At 38.0% G+C, this 21479-nt stretch overlaps 1 protein-coding gene and 1 pseudogene across 1 annotated transcript; one reads left to right on the plus strand and one right to left on the minus strand.

The window, feature by feature from the left end:
* The first annotated feature begins 995 nt into the window (after nt 1-995).
* LOC132344530 (RNA-binding motif protein, X chromosome-like) lies at nt 996-11943 on the plus strand. The gene is made up of 8 exons (XM_059884218.1): nt 996-1135; nt 1658-1764; nt 4048-4222; nt 5880-6026; nt 7188-7299; nt 8479-8601; nt 8678-8766; nt 9387-11943. Exons 1-8 carry the CDS (start codon nt 1027-1029, stop codon nt 9689-9691), a joined length of 1167 nt encoding a protein of 388 aa, XP_059740201.1. The 5' UTR covers nt 996-1026; the 3' UTR covers nt 9692-11943.
* A 7217-nt stretch (nt 11944-19160) lies between these two features.
* Nucleotides 19161-20113, minus strand: LOC132344562 (etoposide-induced protein 2.4 homolog; annotated as a pseudogene).
* Between the last annotated feature and the right edge of the window lie 1366 nt (nt 20114-21479).

Consider the following 21479-nt stretch of genomic DNA (forward strand, 5'->3'; position numbering starts at 1 on the left):
CTTTGGTGGGTAACGCGACTTTTCTCCCTCCACTTGGGGCTGCTAGTTGGGCTGAATGTTACTCTAGTGTGTAATTTGGCTTTTTTTTTTTTTTTTTTTTCCTCCTTGCCTTGGGGCTGCTAGGGCACCGGACTATTGCTTTGGTGTTTAACCTGGCTTTTCTCCCTTGGCTTGGGGCTGCTAGTTGTGGGGGCTGTTGCTTTGGTGCCTAATCCAGCTTTTCTCTCTTGGCTTCTGGCTACTAGTCATGGGATATTGCTTTGGTGTATAACTCAGATTTTCTCCCTTGCCTTGAGTCTGCTAATTGCGCATCTGGATGTAACAGCCCAGGCTCCATTTTGTTTCACGTGCACTCTTTTTTTTTTTAAACAGTTTTTCTCTGAGATAGTGACAGTAGTTGACAAACTTAACCAGTATACCGAACCATTTTACTTATATGACTTAAAACTAAAGTTTTCAAATGTTGAACTGTTGATTAACTTAACGAAAATGGTCAAATTTTAATGTTCATAAAAGTTAACATTATTTTGTCTGGAGCTATGATTCTTAGTTTACCAAAATAAGTAACCACAGGTTAAATTTTCCTCAGCAAAGTATTTTATTCTCTTGTGGCTTTTATGACTTAGTATTGTAGAAGTTTTTAAATTTAAGTGTATTTTACAGATTATTTGTTGTGTAATCAATATAAACGTGAGAAAATGGGGAAATTTGAAAATGTGTTTAGTGTATTTTATGTACATTTTATAAAACTTAGATACTGTATTTAGGTTTTAATGAGTGAATTCTTTAAACACTGCAGCTCAAAACAGTTTTCCAGCAGCCTTCTAATGTAATTTAAACTTACAGGTTTTTGTTATCTGTAAAAAAACAGCATTCATTAGGTCAGGGCTTGTTTTCCTTTTTGCGTTACAAGCTTCCTTGTATTTTAAGTAAACATTTTTAAAAGTTCAGTTCTTTTTAAATGATATTGGAACATTTTGGCTCATAATTTGTTCTTTGGTATATTTTTTGCCACCTAACAGTAAAATGATGGAAGCAGATCGGCCTGGAAAACTGTTAATAGGAGGCCTCAGTGCTGAAACAACGGAGGAGTCTCTTGAAGCTGAATTTGGGAAATATGGTCACATTGTGGAAGGTAACTCTAGAATCGGATATGACTGAGTGACTGAACTGAATCGAACTCTAGAATCAACATACGTAACTCTTTAAAGCAAATGTCTACTTGATATATATCCATGGACAACTATGAGTAGTTTCAGGTTTTTGTTTTTTTAATTGGGCAAGTACTTGGCAGTCAGTGAAAGGGTCTCCTCTTACTGAAAAGGGAAGAAAACAGTGCCTTTAAAATGTACTAGTGGTCCTGGGATGTGAAAGAGAATAAGACATGGTAATAGTAGAATTATTGAGATTTACTGTTCATTTTTAGAATACTAGGAATAATATATAAAAATCAAATTATGTGATATTTTTATATCATGTATAAAACGATATATAGATTTTTGTTTTTAAGTAACTTTCAAAAGTTTGTACTGTGTTGATAACATTCAAGTATGTTAAAGGGTCTTATGAGAAATTGTCAAAGGAGTGATAATTTTGAAAATAGTAAAGTTCAATTTTATGTGACATTTTAAATTTAAAAGATTTACGTGTATTACAGTTCTCTTGATAAAGGATCGGAACACAAACAAGTCGAGAGGCTTTGCTTTCATTACTTTTGAGAGCCCCGCAGATGCAAAGGATGCTGCCAAAGAAATGAATGGAAAGGTAAGTCTTAATAATGTATGTTCTTCATTTAACACTATTGATAGATTTCTTTTGGAGAAGGCAATGGCACCCCACTCCAGTACTCTTGCCTGGAAAATCCCATGGGCGGAGGAGCCTGGTGGGCTGCAGTCCATGGGGTTGCAGAGTTTGACACGACTGAGTGACTTCACTTGCACTTTTCACTTTCATGCGCTGGAGAAGGAAATGGCAACCCACTCCAGCGTTCTTGCCTGGAGAACCCCAGGGACAGGGGAGCCTGGTGGGCTGCCGTCTATGGGGTCGCACAGAGTCGGACACGACTGAAGTGACTTAGCAGCAGCAGCATAGATTTCTTTATTGTTACAGTAGTATAATGCTTTGTAAGGCTTCACTCCTTTTTGTCACATAAATACTAGTTCCTCTGGTTGGGAAGAGATTGAAGTTAATACCAGCATTAACAAAACAGATTAAATCTGTCTTCTATTAACATTCAGGTGTAAATACAAATAGGTTTTAACCTTCAGCACTCTCCCCGTATTTCATACTGTATTTTAAGTCTTGGCATTTTCTATTTAAGTCACTCTTCAGTGTATCAGTGTTAGGAATAAAAATTTGTCCCGTAGAAGCTGAACTTTTTTAAAAAACTGGAGAATTGCTTTACAGTATTGTGTTGGTTTCTGCCGTGTATCAGCATGAATTAGCCATAAGCATACAAATGTTATCTCCCTCCCACTTCCCTCCCCATCCCATTTCTTTAGCTAGCTATGGAGCACTGTGTTTGCTCCAGGATGTGCCCCGTCTGTGGATTGTTACATTAAATAAAAAGGAAGTCTGTATCTCCCCCATTTTATATTGTGGGTAATAGGCTTTTGTACTCATGATATCCTGTTGTTAAATTATCTCTGGAACTTCTACATTCCCTTAGTGCAAATACATTAATTCCCTATTATCTACAGTTATGGTTCTAGTATATTTCACACATGTGACACATGTTGACCCTTGTCCTTTAATTTTTCAGATATGGTAGTACCTAAAAGTTAAGTTTGACTCAGCTTTGGGTCACAGAGATAAATTTTCCTTGAGAATACTTGATGGTAACTAATTCCTCTTTTTTTTTTTTTTTTATTTGTTCTAGTTGTCAAGCACTGGAACATGTAATCTGAAATTACACTTGAGTAATTTTTATTCAATAGGTGTTATATTGCGAGGCATTGATTGAATTTAGTTAGCTGGTTAATGGTTGTGGATGAGACAAAATATTTATTTTCTTAAGCACTGGCGTTCTGGGTGAAGGGAAAAAACGTACAAATAGAAACATTAATTTTACACGCAGAAATGTTAAGGAAAATAAAGTAGTAATTTTGGTGGAGCTCATCGGGTGGTGAATACTATTTTTTTCAGTATATCTAGGAATATTTGCTAAATCCTGAGTTGGGAAAGAGACACTGCATGAATTTGTGGAAAATATTTTGAACCAAGATATAGAAAATGAGACCCTAAGATGAGGGGAAAATGGCTTTTGAGGATGATTGTATTGATCTAGAGGCCATTTCAGCCAGAAGTCCTGGTGGAAATTTAGGATTTAAAATTGTTTTCCAAAAATAATGTGAAATAACAAGAGTGTATATAGTATGATTCCTGTTAGGTTTTCAAAACTCCTTTTGGTCTCTGTAAAATATTAAGGCAGATATTGGAAGATTAAATTTAAGCATTTCTGAAAAATACGAAGTAGCATTACGGTCAGTAACCCCCTGGGAACAGAAAATAAAACAGTTGTATAAGGCAAGAAATGTTAATGGCCAAATAAAGGTTCTATTTTTAAAAAAAGAAAAATGAAGAAAATTATTAGAACTAGAGTAAATACAGAGCAGCAGTTATATTGAGAAAATTTATGTTTGTGTCTAATAGAACAAATGCTAAAATATAATTATGATAGGAACAATTATTTTGAATAAGTAATAGGCATACTTTTACATACCCTTGGGAAGCTGAAATTTTAAATGGAAAATTTACTAAAATGAAGCATGTTATAGAAAATAAAAATGTGTGCTTTTTCATGGTAAAGGAGAGATACTCATCATTTAATACCAGAGAACCGTTCAGGAAGTTCTAATAGTAAATACATACGCTTTGTGTTGGATGACTTAGGAAAGGCAATTGCCAATTAAGTCATGTTCATCATATTGAAGAGCACAGTCATTTCAGGAAAAAAATGTTTGCTTTGGGGAAAAATACTGATTTAATTCATTGCAATAATAAGTTAAAATTTATGTAACATTACTGATGTTGTACTTAATCTTATAGTTTTTGGATGGAAAAACAATTAAAGTAGAACAAGCCAATAAACCATCTTTTGAAAGTGGTGGTAGACAGAAACTGCAACCCCCTGCAAGAAACAGGGGCCATCCAAGAAATCTGAGATGGGAAAGAGGAGGATCTGGTGGAGCAAGAGGGCGTATGTCTCATGGAGGAAACTTTGGTAATGTATTAAAATACAAGGACGCCATAGCACTGAAAAACTGTTAAGTTTGAACATCTAGTAAATCTCAATGTCTATTGCATTGTTAATGAGAAGAATAATCTACAAGAATATATTAAATGAGAAAATTACCATTATTGATAATCAGAATTATTTCTAAGTTGTAAAGAATTGTTGTAGTTATAAAATTACTTATGTGCAAAAAAAGTTCATCATCTTACAGGGAAATGGCTTAAATTTTATTCTTTTTTTTTACCATTGTTATCGATGCCTCTTTAACAGTTTTTCTACACAATTCATTGCTGTTGATCATACATTAGAATTTTCCAATTTTGGCAAATAACTTTATTTAAACTATTAAAAAGACATGTATATACTCTCAGAGTAGTCCTACTGTATTGTAAAAAGTACTGGAGAACTTTGAAGATTACATAACAGATAACACAGTTCAGGGGTGAACATTGTGTATTTTTGGACTGACCTTGTAGTATTTGTCTTGAGCATGTATGTGCAGACAACTCTATGCAATTCTCCACTGTCATTTTGATATGGTGCTTTTGTTCCTGGGTTCTGTTGTAATAAAATTTGCATTTTGGAAAAGTTGTCTTTGATACAGATGTAAAAGCCTCTGTTTTGTATGTATAATTACATATATGTACATACATATGCATGTTTGTGTGTGTTAGAGAACAGTGAGTTACTGCAAATGGTATTATGAAATATTTTCAAAGAAGTTTTTACTTGGTAAGAAAGAAGGGAGGCACTTTCCATTCATAAACTTCCATATATCTAACAAACTTTGTCTCCTCTACTAACAATAACCAATCTTGAAAAATAAAACATTTCACTTCTGTTTTTGACAACCAGATGTGTGATTTTTTAGAAAATATTTTTAAAAGTTCTGTTACAGGGTGTGTTCATTATAAGATCACACAGTTCTGTTATTTTCTCAGGAGATGAGAAAAGTTTACTAGCTCATATTCTGCAAAGTGTACTCTCCCAAGTGTAACTGGAATATATCTGTAAACATTTTTCTAGTTAGATAAAAAGATTTCATTACTTACCATGCATTCTTAAATACTATTAGAGTTGAACAGAACATAGCCTTTTCCTTGAAAAATTAACAGTAAAGGTTGATCCTTGAACAAAGCAGATCTGTGTGGATTCACTTAAAAGCAGGGTTTTTTGTTTTTACTCCAAGTAAATATGTACTAGGTTACTAAATGATCCAAGGTTGTTGGAGAAGTTGCATTTTTTCCTATAAAAGGAGTTTTTTATACTTTTAGGTGCATATTTTTTTTATTGTTTTGACATAACACCTATTGTGTTACATTTTTAAAAGCTTTTTTGACACCAGAATTGTATGAATTATTTTCCTCCCAGTGTGTTTAAAATTTTATTTTATCCTGGTTTTTCTCCACCTCCTCTATTCTCTTCAGACTACTATCACAGCAGTGGTTCTTTAATCATTTCATAAATTTTTCAAACTGACTGAATTGTACTAACTGATGTATCACATGAGGAAATAGTTTTATTGGTTTAGACAAATACAAATGCTGAAGGCAATGGTAGTTCTTTATTAAAGATCTATAAACAGTAAGCAAAACTTAAACTTTAAGAATGTTTACTCTACCTAAAAAATTGCATTGAAATACAGGTGATAATGGATATAGTCTCAACACGAGCTCTTCAAGAGGACCCTATCCAGTTAAAAAAGGACCATCTTCAAGATGTCAAGGTCCTTCTCCTAAAAGATCTGCTCCTTCTGTTCAAGGGCGAAGCAGTAGTGGAATGAGAGGACGAGGTAAACGTTATATAATATAGAGACTATTGTTTCTGAGTAGTTAGTAAACGTGAGCTATTTAAAAATCAATCCTTAACTTTAAGAAGCAAAATGAAAAGAGAATTACATGGACATGTTTGTTGATCACTAGTTGATTTGTGGATGAAAAATAATTCTTTAGCATCTAATTATAGATGTGTGGTAGGTGATTAACATAGAAGTGGGGAAGACATTTCTTTTAAATCTATGCTTGCTAGAGAATTCCTTGGGTTTTTTTTTTTTTTTTTTTTTTGAAGTTGCTAACATTTGCTGCTTAGTAGGATTTTTCACGTGGTTTCAAGATCAAGTATTTTCATGAAAACTAATATCCCATGAGTCAGCGATTTGGAATGTAGAGTAGTTTAGCTATGTTATATTGGCTACCTGGTTCATGTAATTATAAACAGTAACTGAAACTTGTCATATTAACTGTAGTTTGGATTCTTAACATATTTTTACATTGTTTGCTCTTGATACAGCTAAAAACTTTGAATCATTATCAAATTGTCATTTTTATGTATAGAATATTAATGAAGCTAAGTGTATTATGGTATTGATTTCAAAATACAAAAGAAGCTTAGAAACCTAAAGTTTCATTAGATTATTAGCCTAGTGAGCAAACAAAACAAGAGAAGTCTGACCACCAGGAATTAGTAAGAATTAGCACAAGAAGTGAGTATTATTTACAGTAAATAGTTTTCCTGTTTTGGAAGAGGTAGCATTTTTCAAATGAGCCCTTTATTGCTAATAAGTAGTTGAACTCAATAGTACTATCATTTGGAAAGGTCAGTAATTCAGGTTGCAGTTTATGTTAAATTTATCAACATTAGGAAAAAATCAAGTACTTTGTGATTGAACCTGTGAAAATAGTTTCAAAAAAATAATTAGACTTTACTCAAAGTTTGAGAGATTCTATTACTTGTAATTTAAAGATTATCCAAAATGTACAGGGAGCAGAAGATGTCAGGAAATAAAATGTTCAGAAATTACATTTATAAAGCAAGCTAAATGTGCATGAATCGGATTTTATAAGTATTTTTTTTCAATTGTTTTGGAGAGAGGAGACACACCAGTCTTTCGAATTTTTCTTTGAAATATTACTCTCAATTCTGAGATACTTATGTGAGCATTTTTAAATTAAAGGTCCAGTATTGCGGAGAGAAAATTACAGAGGAGGTCCTCGTAGACAGCCAGTGTCTTCTCGGAGAGATAACTATGTGTCACCAAGAGATTATGGTTATGCTACTAAAGACAGGTAAAGAAAAATAAAATACATGAATTTTTAAGTCATAGTTAATTTTGTTGAGGTAAAATGTATCTAACAAAATTTTAAAAGTGAACAGTTCAGTAGCATTTAAACTACTCAGAATTCTGCAACCGCTATCTCTGTTCAGTTCCAAAACATTTCATCACCCCAAAACAAAATCTATAAGCAGTTGCTCCCATTTTTATCCCCCCGTGTCCCTAGGAGACACCCACCTACGTCATGTGTCTGTAAATTTACCTAATCCTGAATATATCATACGTTCACTGTAGCCTGCCAGGCCCCACTGCCCATGGAGTTCTCCAGGCCAGAATACTGTAGTGGGTAGCCATTCCATTCTCCAGAGGATCTTCCTGAGGGATTGGACCCTGGTCTTCCATATTGCAGTCAGATGCTTTACCAACTGAGCCACATGGAAGCCTTAACAATATGTGACCTTTAATATGTGGCTTTTCCATTAGTGTGAGTGTTTTCAAAGATAATCCTTGCTGAAGCATGAATCAGTACTTCAGTTTTTGAGTGGGGGTTAAACTACCATTATATGTATAGTTAACATTGTTTGTTTATCCATCTTTATGGTTAAAGCGTACAAACATTGGAGTACCTGCTTTCAATTCAGAGTGTAAACTCTGAATTGGAATTCCTGGGTCATACAGTATTTTCAGTATTTTAAGGAACCATTCATCTTCTCCATAACTGCACTGGTGGTGCAGTGCTAAGAGCCCACCTGCCAACGCAAGAGACTCAGATTCAATCCCAAGGTGGGGAAGATACCCTGGATGAGAAAACAGCAATTTACTCCATATTCTTGCTTGAAAAATCCCATCAATAGAGGGGCCTGGTGGGCTACAGTCCACAAGGTCACTAAGAGTCTGACACAGCTTTCTATTTACTGTGCACACACAGGATTTCTGCATGCTCACCAACACCTGATGCTTTATATTAGGGTTAGCCTGTCTACTAGGTGCAGAGTAGGTGTCTCATTCAGATTGAAAAACTTTTTTTCTTCCTAAAAAAATAATGATGTTAAGCAGTGTTTTACATTCTTGTTCATCATTATATATCTTCCTTGAAGAAAAGTATATTGAGATCCTCTGAATTTAAAACTTTTTTTGTCTGTATGAATTCAGTATGAATTCTTTTCATTTATTTTTGTTTGTTTGTTTTAAGTTACTCAGGCAGAGATCCAAGTTCGCGAGACACCAAGAATTATGCTCCACCATCTAGAGACTATGCATACCATGATTACGGCCATTCAAGTTCTTGGGATGATCATTCCTCTAGAGGACATAGGTACTATAAACAATTCTGTTTCTAATCAAATAACTTATGGAAATTTTTTCTTTAACATTAATTCTCTTAAATTTAGTGATCATGATGGCTATGGTGGAAGCCGTGATAGAGATTATTCTGAACATCGAAGTGGAGGCTCTTACAGGGATTCATATAGGAGTTATGGTAAGAGTACAGTTACAACTCAGAAAGGACAGAATTAGAATTGACATGCTAGATCTACATCATTTACTCAAGTTTACTTCTAATTTCTCAGGGGAAAAAAAAAGTAATTTCTACCTAATTGATTGGTTTGAATTAGTTTTGATCAGTCATTTAAAATGATATGAAGGGTAATTTGGCAGCTTACATTTTTTAATCACAAAAATTACTGTAACATTTTTAAAAACAAAAGTGCTATTAAGAGTATGAAGCATAGGAACATTATGAAGTTCAAAATTTTAGTCTTTTCCAAAAAATTAATATTTACTTTAAACTGCTGCTGAGTCATTTCAGTCACGTCCGACTCTGTGCAACCCCATAGATGGCAGCCCACCAGGCTCCCCTGTCCCTGGGATTCTCCAGGCAAGAACACTGGAGTGGGTTGCCATTGCCTTCTCAACCACTGGAGCTAAAAAATACTGCTCTTTTTAAATAAATGTGAAAGCCCCTTCACCATGGCTACTAGTTCATATCTTCACCACAGAGGCAGATAAAGGCTAGCCTTTGAAAGATTTAGTACTTTATAGTCATGTTATAGTAGTAATGGGAAAATTTTATAATTTTATCAATTATTAATTTCACAGGGGGCTCCCACGGTGCTGTATCAGGAAGAGGTCCACCTCTGAGTTACGGCAGAGGTCGTCACTATGACGATTATAGCAGTACAAGAGATAGAAATGGAGGAGGGCAGAAAAGTTACTCATGCAGCCGAAGTGATACATACTTAAGTGGTCGTGACCGTGGTGGAAGACAAGAACAAGGATTTCCATCCTCCAAGGATAGGGTGTACCCTGCTCCTCATGAGTCATACAGTAGCTCAGGTTATGAGGCTTCCAGGGGAGGTCATGGGGGAAACCGATCTGAAAGAGTAGGCCGAAACAGATACTAAAAATAATACTCACATACCATGTTTTGTTGGCATGGGAAAATTTTGTGTGAGTTTCTGTTTTAATTCATACTTGAGTACTGCTGAAGAAAAAGCATTGGCTTTGGAGGGAAGAGCTGTAAACTTTACCCTCCATGAATTTTCAGATAAATTGAAAAATAGAATCATTCAGATAAGTTGAAAAATAGAGTTATTCAAAGTAATTTCATAGTTGTCTGCTAATTGAAAAATAGAAGTTAAAAATTTTTAATTTAATGTCTAAATTTTCAGAGTGTGTTTTGCGAAATGCCACTGTTTATTTTACTGGTGCGTTAAACAAGCATAAAAACACTTGTTTGGAGGGTGAATTGTGCTGTTTGCTTAAAGTTTCCCTTTGTGTCTTTGCACATGAATGCATTCAGAATTAAGCAATACGGTATTTCTCCATTGCAAGCTGTACCTGCTTTCTATTTAGGTTAACAAATATTACATGCTATTTTTGAAAGCAGTGTATAAAAGGTTTGACAAGTCTCTAAAAAACCTGAAAGGGATGTTTGCGTCCTTACTGAAATGTTGTGTCCAACTGTTTAAAACAATAGTATAAATCAGAAGAAAATTTAGATATATGACTAAAATGTTTAAGTCTAAAGTTAAGTATCAATTTTCTTAGCCATTCAAGTGGCTAATGACAAAAGTGCCATGATTAAAAAGAAAACAATTTGTACCTAAGTTGAGATTGAACTAGTTAAGTATTCTGAGTATGTATCTTAATGAAAGTAAATAGTTCTAGATTTGTTGGAAAGGCAGTGTTTTAAGTAATGATGATTTTAACTTCATTTTGGAGTACTTGATCTAACCCAAAAGTATAGGCTTATCTATAAGGAAAGTTAAGGGTTTTTATAGGTAGATTTAGGTATCAATAATAATACATCAACTTTTTGTTAAGAAACAAGTATAAGAGCTGCAGGACAAATGGAATTGGCAAAATTAGTGGAGAGATTTGCAATTTCCTTTTAAAGTAACAGCAAATTAGGGGAAATTTACTTTTTAAAGGTTCAATTAACAATATTTGAGGCAAACTCAGAAGACAGATTAAGAAATTTCTTAGGATTGTTCCAAATGTTAGAAGTCAAAGGCATAGTTGAATACATTTTCAAGACAAAGGATAGTGCATAAAAGTGACATTGATATTTACATGAAGTTCAAGGCAACACTGTCCAGGTAAGCAGGAACAAAGTAAGCAGTAAGTTACTGATCCTAGTACAAAGCTGAGAAAGAACAGGATATTTTTTAAGTAGTTAGATTGGTAACTTCTGAAATTGCAACCAGATCTCAAACGGCTATTTTGATGCTAGACATTATGAAAGCATAACTTTCATTTAGTTGTGCTGTAGTGTTTGTGAGGACTGAATAAGAATATAAACTTCCTAGCATAATTTCTAATTATTTCCTATGAATCCATTATGATAGTGTCTGTATTACCTACCCTGGAAACTTTGAGCAACAGAAAGATCCTTGACAGGATATCTTGTTATAATAGTGACAACATTCGTGAGTATATGAGAATGGCAACCTAGAAAATAATTTCTCCCAAACATTGCTATAAAGATTCTGTTTTTGAGCATGTTAAAGAGTAAACTCTGAAAATTATAACCAAAGTTAAAGGCCTGTCCTGTTAAAGTGTTCATTCGACAAAAATGAATTTGTTGTCTGTAGTACAGAGAATAAAAAGTAAATTTCAACTATAACTAAATTTCTCTACAGTTTATGTGTAATGAGTTACTGTTTTTAAAATCAGTTTGACCTGAAGGTTCCTGTAGTTGGCTTAATTTGAAAATGGCAATTAACCCAGAAATGTAAAATTCCCTGTTGAAAATGCTCCTGATGTAAGAAATGTTGTACCTTTCTGTTGACCCTAGCCATTAAACTGGTTTTTAGTAATAAAGAATATCAAGTTGCTTTAGAAACAGTGTTAAAAAACCTGCACAACGAAGTATTCTTCTTCTGTATGTTGATATAGAACTCTGTATCCCAGGCTTTGCTGTGTATGCTGAATATAAAGGCATAATTTGTTTAGTGTTTAGTAACTATGAATTTTAAATCATCTAAAAGTGGGAAAAAGTCCTTGAAACTGTCTTGACTTAAAGGGGTTATCTTCTTGTATGTTGCTTGTTTTTATTTGATGTTTTTGTGTTAGAGAAAACTTTCCATTTGTGATTTTTCATTAGTTCTGTATGTATTGTAAACTTTTAGTACTTTGTGTTAGGAATTTTTATCTTGAAATTAAAGTGTTACATAGCTTTCTAAAAGTGTTAGTTTGGCTTTTTATACCTACTCTATTATTTTTTTTTCTTACTGTGATATATGATAGAATTATTTTCATTTCTTAGTGAAACACCAATTTTTCCAGTAAAAACTAGCATAAAAGTTAAAAAGTATGCACATCTTTTTCTCAGCTCTTGTTTCTACTTCTCTTAATGAAATTTTCTGCTATGTATTGCCATGTAGCACATTACTTCGGAAGTACCTCTATTATTGTTCAATTTTATCTTTTATTTTTCTGGCTGTTTCCTTTATATAGTTCCATAAGCCATTGGAGTTTTGACTGACATTGCTTTACATTTATCAATGAATTAGGGCAAAAGTGACTTTAATGTTTTAGAATTTCCCGCCCATCTTTCATTATATTCAGACTCTATTTAGAACCTGACAGATTCTCACTAAAGGCCCTTATTACATCAGTTGTTAATGACATTTTCCTGTTTACTTGTGTTTGGTTTTGCTGGATTTTTTTCGGTGGCAGATTCTTTAAGAGTTAGCCACCTGGAAGCCCTGTTAGCTGCATTCCTAAAGTAATGTTTAATGCTTAGGTTTTGAATGAAATTTTATGTGTATTGCAATTAATAAATGGGTGTTCTTTTTGTTTAAAGTTCTTTAATTTAAGTGATATTTTATTAAAAATAACTTACAGTATTCAATTTCCTGCATAAGCTGGCCATCATTTAAGGACACACTTTTATTATTTGGTCTGTATCCCTGTTTTCTTCTTCCACTCCGAGGAATTAAACTTTCAGTTCAGCTCAGTCGCTGAGTCATGTTCCACTCCGCAATCCTATGGACTGCAGCACACCAGGCTTTCCTATCTATCACCCACTCCCAGAGCTTGCTCAAACTCATATCCATCAAGTCACTGATGGCATCCTACCATCTCTTCCTCTGTTGTCCCCTTCTCCTGCCCTCAGTATTTCCTAGCATCAGGGTCTTTTCAGTTGAGTCAGCTCTTCACATCAGGTGGCCGAAGTATTGGAGTTTCAAGTTCATCATCAGTCCTTCCAGTGAACACCCAGGACTGATGTGGTTTAGGATGGACTGGTTGGATGTCCTTGCAGTCCAAGGGACTCTCAAGAGTCTTCTCCAACACCATAGCTCAAAAGCATCAATTCTTTGGCACTCAGCCTTCTTTATGGTCTTACTCTCACATCCATACATGACTACTGGAAAAGTAACTTTGACTAGATGGACCTTTGTCAACAAAGTAATGTCCCTTCTTTTTAGTATGCTGTCCATCATACCTATCTATCATATGCTGTTTATCATATCTTTCCTTCCAAAGAGCAACTGTCTTTTAATTTCATGGATACAGTCACCATCTGCAGTTGTTTTTGGAGCCCAAGAAAGTAAAGCTTGTCACTGTTTGCATATTTTCCTCATCTATTTGCCATGAAGCTTGTGGGACCAGATGCCATGATCTTCGCTTTTTGAATGTTGAATGTTAGGCCAGCTTTTTCACTCTCCTCTTTCATGTTCATTATGAGGCTCTTGAATTCCTCTTTGCTTTCTGCCATAAGGGTGGTGTCATCTGAGATTATTGATACTTCTCTCAGTAATCTTTTGACTCCAGCTTATCTGACATTTCATATGATGTACTCAGTATATAAATTAAGCAGAATGACAGTATACAGCCTTGACATACTCCTTTCCTGATTTGGAACCAGTCTGTTCCTTGTCCAGTCCTAACTGTTAACTTCTTTTTTTTTTTTTTTTTTTTAAACTTTACAACATTGTATTAGTTTTGCCAAATATCGAGATGAATCCGCTACAGGTATACATGTGTTCTCCATCCTGAACCTTCCTCCCTCCTCCCTCCCCATACCATCCCTCTGGGTCATCCCAGTGCGCCAGCCCCAAGCATCCAGTATCGTGCATCGAACCTGGACTTGCGACTTGTTTCATTCGTGATATTATACATGTTTCAATGCCATTCTCCCATATCTTCCCACCTTCTCCCTCTCCCACAGAGTCCATAAGACTGTTCTATACATCACTGTTTCTTTCTTTCTTTTTTTTTTTTTAAATTTTATTTTATTTTTAAACTTTACATAATTGTATTAGTTTTGCCAAACACAGGGTTATTGTTACCATCTTTCTAAATTCCATATATATGCATTAGTATACTGTATTGGTGTTTTTCTTTCTGGCTTACTTCACTCTGTATAATAGGCTCCAGTTTCATCCACCTCATTAGAACTGATTCAAATGTATTCTTTTTCATGGCTGAGTAATACTCCGTTAAACTTTGAATTGTTGTAATTTCTGCTAAGTTGTTAAAGATACTTTTGCTTTTACCTCTAAAGATACTCTCAATTTGGTGACTTCTAAGGTAAATCAGTCTCTCCTATTAATGAAAAAAAAAGTTTCCTACTAGTTGTTAAGCTATATTTGTTCCTTCTTCATGAATAAATAATCTTGTTCCCAGTGAGTTTAAGGTTCTTGCCTTATTGCAAAGAGAATTTCAAGATAGGAAGTTAAGTAAAATGAGTGTTTTAGTTAAGCAAGGGTTTGTCCTTAGAGGGAGAATAGGCAGATAGGTGAGGAGGTGCTACTCAGCACTTCTTTGGTAAACCAGCTATGAAGGGCATACAAACCAAAAGGGGGAAGGATTTTGGAGGTCCTTTCCCTGATTTTCATCCCAGCTCCAGTCTCCTGAGGGGAGGAGGGACCATTGTCTTTATTTAGCTTAAATCAGAAGTGTCATGGTGTTGATGCATGATCTAGTATTTCTTTTTTGCAAGGCTAACCTTTTTGTAATGAAAGCAAAATAAGCAATATGTTACATGTGAATATTGGAGAAGGAAATGGCAACCCACTCCAGTATTCTTGCCTGGAGAATCCCAGGGACAGGGGAGCCTGGTGGGCTGCAGTCCATGGGGTCACGAAGAGTCAGACACAACTGAGCGACTTCACCTCACTTTCACTTGACATGTGAATGAGATTCCTTCCATTCCCCACATTTCTTTGCTGGCTTTGGGACACTTATCATTGAAAACGTGTGAATTCCTGTCAGTCTGGACATTCCTGCTTTTGTCTACCTGTGGACCCCTGCTGTTTACAGGACGAATAATTTCCTGCCACATGGCCGCTGTCTCCATTTCTGTTCTCATAGCTATCTGCCTGTTGTAACAACTAAAACCTCCTTAGTTTTACTGTCATTTAATTGCATGGTTCAGTTCAGTTTAGTCGCTCAGTCATGTCGGACTCTGCGACCCCATGAATTGCAGCAGGCCACACCTCCCTGTCCATCACCAGCTCCCGGGGTTCACCCAAACCCACATCCACTGAGTCCGTGATGCAATCCAGCCATCTCATCCTCTATTGTCCCCTTTTCCTCCTGCCCCCAATCCCTCCCAGCATCAGAGTCTTTTCCAATGAGTCAAGTCGTCGCATGAGGTGGCCAAAGTACTGGAGTTTAAGCTTCACCATCATTCCTTCCAAAGAACACCCAGGACTGGTTGGATCTCCTTGCAGTCCACGGGACTCTCAAGAGTCTTCTCCAACACCACAGTTCAAAAGCATCAATTCTTGGGGGCTCAGTTTTTTCACAGTCCAGTTCTCACATCCATACAAGACTACTGGAAAACCTCAGCACTGGCCACGGGACTGGAGAAGGTCAGTTTTCTTTCCAATCCCAAAGAAAGGCAATGCCAAGGAATGCTCAAACTACCACACAATGGCACTCATCTCACATGCTAAAAAGTAACTACATGGTAGTCACTGAAAAATACATTTATGCCACAAAACAGAATTTTAGCTATACAACTTAACATTTAATTTTGTTCATGAGTAAGTAAGACTCAGATTTCTGTCAACTACAAAGATGCACAACTTGAAAATTACAGGTTGTATTTGTAACAAAATCAGGACTGCAGTGCAGGAGACAGCACCTCAGATAGCTCTGAGAGACTGCTCCAAAGAGGTGGGTCAGGAGAGATCAATATGTTATATTTTGGTAACGGGGAGAGTGAAAGTGTTAATTGTTCAGGCATGTCAGACTCTGTGACTCCATAGACTGTAACCTGCAGTTTCTCTGTCCATGGAATTCTCTGGAGTGGCTTACCATTTCCTGACCCAGGGGATCTTCCTGACCCAGGGATCAAATCCAGGTCTCTTGCATTGCAAGCAGTGAGCCACCAGGGAAGCCCCTGGTGAAGGGGAGTTCAATACAATTAAATATTCAGTTTACAAAAGATTTTCCGGTAGTCAAAGAGCTGATGTCACTACCAAGGGATTTAATGCTTTTCTAATCATGAGATGCAGGGATTGGGATCATGAAATCAGTTCCTGAAAATGACCAACTATCTAAAACCTGTCTGACTAGATTGCCTGGAGCACAGAATGCCTCAGTCCACACTGGACTCTCAAGGGGTGTTGATAGTTGGCAGCTGCTATTCGGTGGAGGAAAACCTTACACGACACATCCAAGTGTGCAGTCAACTCTAAGAGCACCTAGCCTTTAGGGCCCAAGTGAAAGCCCTAGAGAGCCTGGGACACAAGTCACGGCAAGTCTCCAGAGGATGACCATCCATCCAGTCAACGAAGACTATCTCTGCACTCCACTCGAGGACAGGTTAGAGCTAAAGCCAGCCCTGGTCCTGAAGCACTGGCAGGAAATATTAGGCCCTGGGGGACCCTGTCCTAAACTTTTCTTGTCTTTAACTTCTTTGCAATGCCTTACGGAAACTTCTGAATGTGGGTAAATGCCATGCAGTCCCTAGAATGAGCCCAGTCTAAGGTCCCGAAAACCATGCCCCAGTATGCCATCTCACACCCGCTGTAGAGTTATCACACCATAGTTTCTGCTTTGTTTTGTTTTGAACTAGGGCTGGGAAAGACAGGTACCAGCCTGCCGGAGCCCCACGGATTCTTGGACGTTTACAGATTCAGAGAGTAAGAAGACCTGTTTCCAGTGTCTCCTGGGCTGCTTGTTCAGAAAGCACCCAGAGACGGCCAAGCCTTGCCTTCTAGCGCTGTAGATGCGTCTCTGTAGAAGGGGCAAAGCTGGGGTGTACATGCTCAAATGCAAAAGCTGGCCCTGGGCAGGAGATCTCATGCAGGGCACCGTGAAGAGGACATCCATAAAACCTGTGAACTTTACCCTTTGCCCTCAAAAGAGGTGCTGCTTCAGGGAGAAAAGTTGTAGAGTGAGAACTTCATGTGGGACAGAACGTCATGTGGGACATCACCCTCAGGCATGCCCACGGTGGAGCCCTTCTATCTGGGATGAGAGGACAACAGTGGGGGGACAGACGAACTCTGCCTACTCCATTTGTGCCAGTCTGTCTTTTGCTCAATCCAGAGGTGGACGCGATTCCAGAAAGCAGTCATCTACTTCAGAAGGACCACCCTAAGTGCTGACCAGTCCTTCAGTGAGCTCCATATGCTCCAGGTGTTCCCACTGGCCCTTGGCCCACACAGTAGTGGCAAAGCCCTAGATGAAGGACAGCTCCCTTGTGGTTGAAAACATTCTGTGCTGAGCCGTCCCGCAAGGAAGAGAAACGGTCACCACAGGGCTGGTGAGAAAAATGTTTTTCCTACAGCTTGGCCTGGCAGAGGGCCTTGGGCAAAGGCCTTAAGCCTTCCTGGAAAAAGGGATATTGACCCCTGAGCTGCAGCAGCAGCAGCAGCAGCAGCAGCAGCAGCAGTAGCAGCATGGGACACAGAGCACATGGCTGCGTAGGCTCGCCCTAACAGCCTCTTTCCCCTCACTTCTGCCCCTGGACACGCTGTACCGAAGCTGAGTTCCTGGAAAAAATAACAGAGTTCACATGAGCTCTAACATCTACGATGGGATCTGTTTTCCTTTATCTGATTCCTTGCATTTTCTCTTTTCCCCTGGTCACTTTTGCCAGAAACTAATATCCTCACTGCCTTCCCACCCCTCACTTTCTCCCTAGGCCACAGCCCCCCTCCATATACCTTATACACGATCCCCTAAGATGTTACCTGGAACCCCAGCTCTGGGAAGCGGACTCTCAGCAAAGCTGACCGTGCACTCATATACACACTCATACACATGTGGCCTTCGAGGTTCATAGCGAGTTCAATGTTAAGGCTTTTCCCTTGTTCTGTACTCTTATTCAAGTGTCTGATGATAGGCAACAGAGAGGATACCCGGGCCACCACCTTCCAACAGAATTGCGTTCCACTGTTTCAATCTCTGGCCCTTGTTCACCAGACCCTTTCCACGAACATCCACATTTCCCTTGTAAAACTGCCAGACCCACAGTCAATGGGCCCCTCGTCTTCCTTCTCCATCCTCCCCAACCCCCACCCCACGGGAAGAACTGCACCCCCTGACACAACCCCAACATATGACTTAGCCCCCTCTACGAATCTCCACGGACTGGTAATTCCCACGCGGTGGACTGACTCTCCTACATGCAGCTGAAGTGTTTGTCCTGAGGACCTGCCCAAACAATACGCGCCCACATGCAGCTGATGCTTTTTATTTTTCCTTTGCAATTAATTCAGGTTTACTGGTGTCTCACTCTCGATCCACTTCAGCACCAGACCACTCTTCACTACTTTCCCGTCCAAGAGAACTATGCTGGCCATTGGTCTTCACGTGAAGCAGCTTCTTCGGTTTTCTATTTTAGGTGAAGGGGGGCACACCATCGTAAGTGTCTCAAAAGCTGGGGGGAGGGGGTTCCTTGCAAAACAGAGAGAGACAGAGATATGTACACTTACCCTCCCCGAAAACACTAAAGACAGCTTGATTCTTTCAAGTCAGTTCCCAGGGGGGCGTGTCTGTGAACGTTTACATGCCCTAGAAGCACATAGTAAAAAACGGGTATCCCAGTCTTCAGCGTAGAACTATTTACAATAGCTAGGACGTGGAAGCAGCCTATGTGTCCATCAGCAGATGAAGGGATAAGGAAGTTGGAGTACACATACACAGCGGTGTCTTACACAGCTCTAACACGGAACGCATCCATGTCAGTTCTAATGAGATGGAATGAACGTGGAGCCTGCTATACTGCGTGAAGTAAGTCAGAAAGAGAAAGACAAACACTGTCCGTTAACACAAATATATGGAGTTGAGGACCTTGTAGGTGGTGCTGGGCAGCAAAGAAGAAACAGACATATAAAGAACAGACTTTGGCCTCAGTGGGAGATGGTGACGGTGGGTTAATGTGAGAAAGTAGCCCAAAAAGGTTTACATTAGCTTATGCAAAACAGATGACCAGTGCGAGTTTGACAGGTGGAGCAAGGCAACCAAAAGAAAGAGGATAGAGAAGAGGCAGCCACAATGCAGGAGAGTGCATTGCCATCTTACAATGGAAATCCAGGGGTAAACCAAATCCAAAGTAGTAAGGGCAGTTTCTTTCTATGTTGATACTGCTGGGGCATTCCAGTTCCTTTATTGAACCAATGATTTTCAAAGCAATACCAACGATTTTCAAAGCAACATAATGGGTACGGAAGTGAATAGAGAAGGGATGTATGCAGGAGACTAAGCAACTGGCCAAAATGAATGGTAAAGAGGCTGACAAACATACCCTGGAGGAGGAAGAGAGACTGCAGTGAAAGGCTAAAGAGCATGTCAGCAGTTACTCTGCTGTTAGCGAATGGGTGAGGTTCCCTCCTTGACCTCTCAAATGCCAGGTCAGCTAAATCCTGGAACCAAATCATGTTCACAACATTGATGAGAATGAAGTGGGGGAGCACAAAGAGAGATCACTGAGCTGAAGAACTTCAGCTATGACCAAAAATCTCCATGTAGAGATGGATTACCAATAATATGGGCCACTACTGACTGAAGCACAGGACTGAAAAGTCCATAAAACAAGAGGAGACTGAATCAGAAAACTCCAGCATCACAAGTGCAGCAGTGAAAAGTTCTCCCAACAACATTTGGCTCACTTTCCTGCTTCCTCTCTGTGCTCTGGGCTTCCCCCTGAGCCAGGATACTGCTTGCCCTTTTTTGATGCTACTCCTCCCTCTTTTGTTGAATTTGAGCATCCAACTTTGAGACGGTACAAATTCCCAAGACAGAGTCTGATTTCCCTGGCAAGGTCCTGCAGAAAGGTTGTGACATTCAGCCATCACTTCACTGTCCAAACTATCAACTACAGAAAGGAGAGAAAGAGGTTTCCCCAAATATTTCATCATGAAGGACTCAGTAGCTTCTCTATCTTGGCTCTGGCTCCAGCTGCAACCCTTATCCACCACTGGCCTCTGGCTCCTTTGAGCTACTCCACTCCTGGCCACCAGTTCCTACCCAGGCATTCCCAGGGCAGGGGACACTGTGTCTGCACTGCAGTGTACATTTTTGTATCACAATAAATGGCTGATTTATTCTGATAAGTGTACAGAAAGTGACAAATCACTGTCATGTGTATGAATCATTTTTTAAATCACTGGAGCATGTTCTCATGGCAGCGATCATAATGCTTTATTTCCAGTAATGCTTTTCAAATGTGTACTCTCATTGGTTAATGTAGTAATTCTTTATTTGAACTGATTATCATCTGATTATTAGTTGACTGTAACTGCTTACGTGTTTTAATTTTTGTAACATTAGTTACTGCAATATCAGTAAAATCCATCAATGGCATTTACTTTCCAAAAGAGATATGAAAACAAAGGGCCCATTTTACCTGGTGAAATGAAAAAAGGTAACTAATACTAATAGAGCCATAGGAAAACTTTCAAGTAAGAATATAGTAATATAGACATATTCTATTAGAATGGTTCTGTAGTAAGACATTAATACTAATAGACTGGTAAGCATTACATTAAAAACGATTTTCTAAACTATATCTTATACAAATATATTAAGGTGTGTTTACCTTTGGTGCATGATTTCACTGCTGAGTTGTTCACCTACATGTTCTTGACTGCTTAGTTGTCTCTGACTCTTTGCAACTCCATGGCCTGTAACCTGCCAGGCTCCTCTGTCCATGGACTTCTCTGGGCAAGAATACTGGAGAGGGTTGACATTTCCTTCTTCAGGGGATCATTCTGAGCCAGGGATCAAACTCAGGTCTTCTGTATTGGAGGAAGATTCTTTTCCACTGAGTCATCACAGAAGCTCCATTTACCTACAGTATGTTTGCTCAGTCTTGTCCCATTCTTTGAGACCCCATGGACTGGGGCTCGCCAGTGCCCCAGTGCTCTTCTGTCCGTAGGCTTCTTAAGGCAAGAATACCAAAATGGGTTGCCATTTCCTTCTCCATGGATTTACCTAAAGAAGATATATTAGAAAGATCAATCACTACTTTAGAAGAACCAGTCAACACTATATTACTTATTTATAATGGCTTACTAAGAAATTCTAAGTATTTTTGTAAACGGGGAAATATAAAGATTAGTAGACATCAGTATTAAAATAAGACATAAGCACTGAAAATGGAGCTATAGTATTGCTTTATAAGAATAGTAAAATTTAATATACTTACATATATATGTATATAAGTATATTAAATTTCATATATGTATAAATATTTATGTACATATGTGCATATTGGAGAAG

The sequence above is a fragment of the Bos taurus genome, chromosome Y (genome assembly GCF_002263795.3).
Source record: "Bos taurus isolate L1 Dominette 01449 registration number 42190680 breed Hereford chromosome Y, ARS-UCD2.0, whole genome shotgun sequence".
Classification (NCBI taxonomy): Eukaryota; Metazoa; Chordata; class Mammalia; order Artiodactyla; family Bovidae; genus Bos; species Bos taurus.

Bases quoted from the DNA above. Each gene is read 5' to 3' on its own strand.
- LOC132344530 (XM_059884218.1), top strand. From the start codon at position 1,027: ATGATGGAAGCAGATCGGCCTGGAAAACTGTTAATAGGAGGCCTCAGT. The intron at 1,136-1,657 runs GTAACTCTAGAA...CGTGTATTACAG, and splicing joins ATATGGTCACATTGTGGAAG to TTCTCTTGATAAAGGATCGG. The intron at 1,765-4,047 runs GTAAGTCTTAAT...TTAATCTTATAG, and splicing joins CCAAAGAAATGAATGGAAAG to TTTTTGGATGGAAAAACAAT.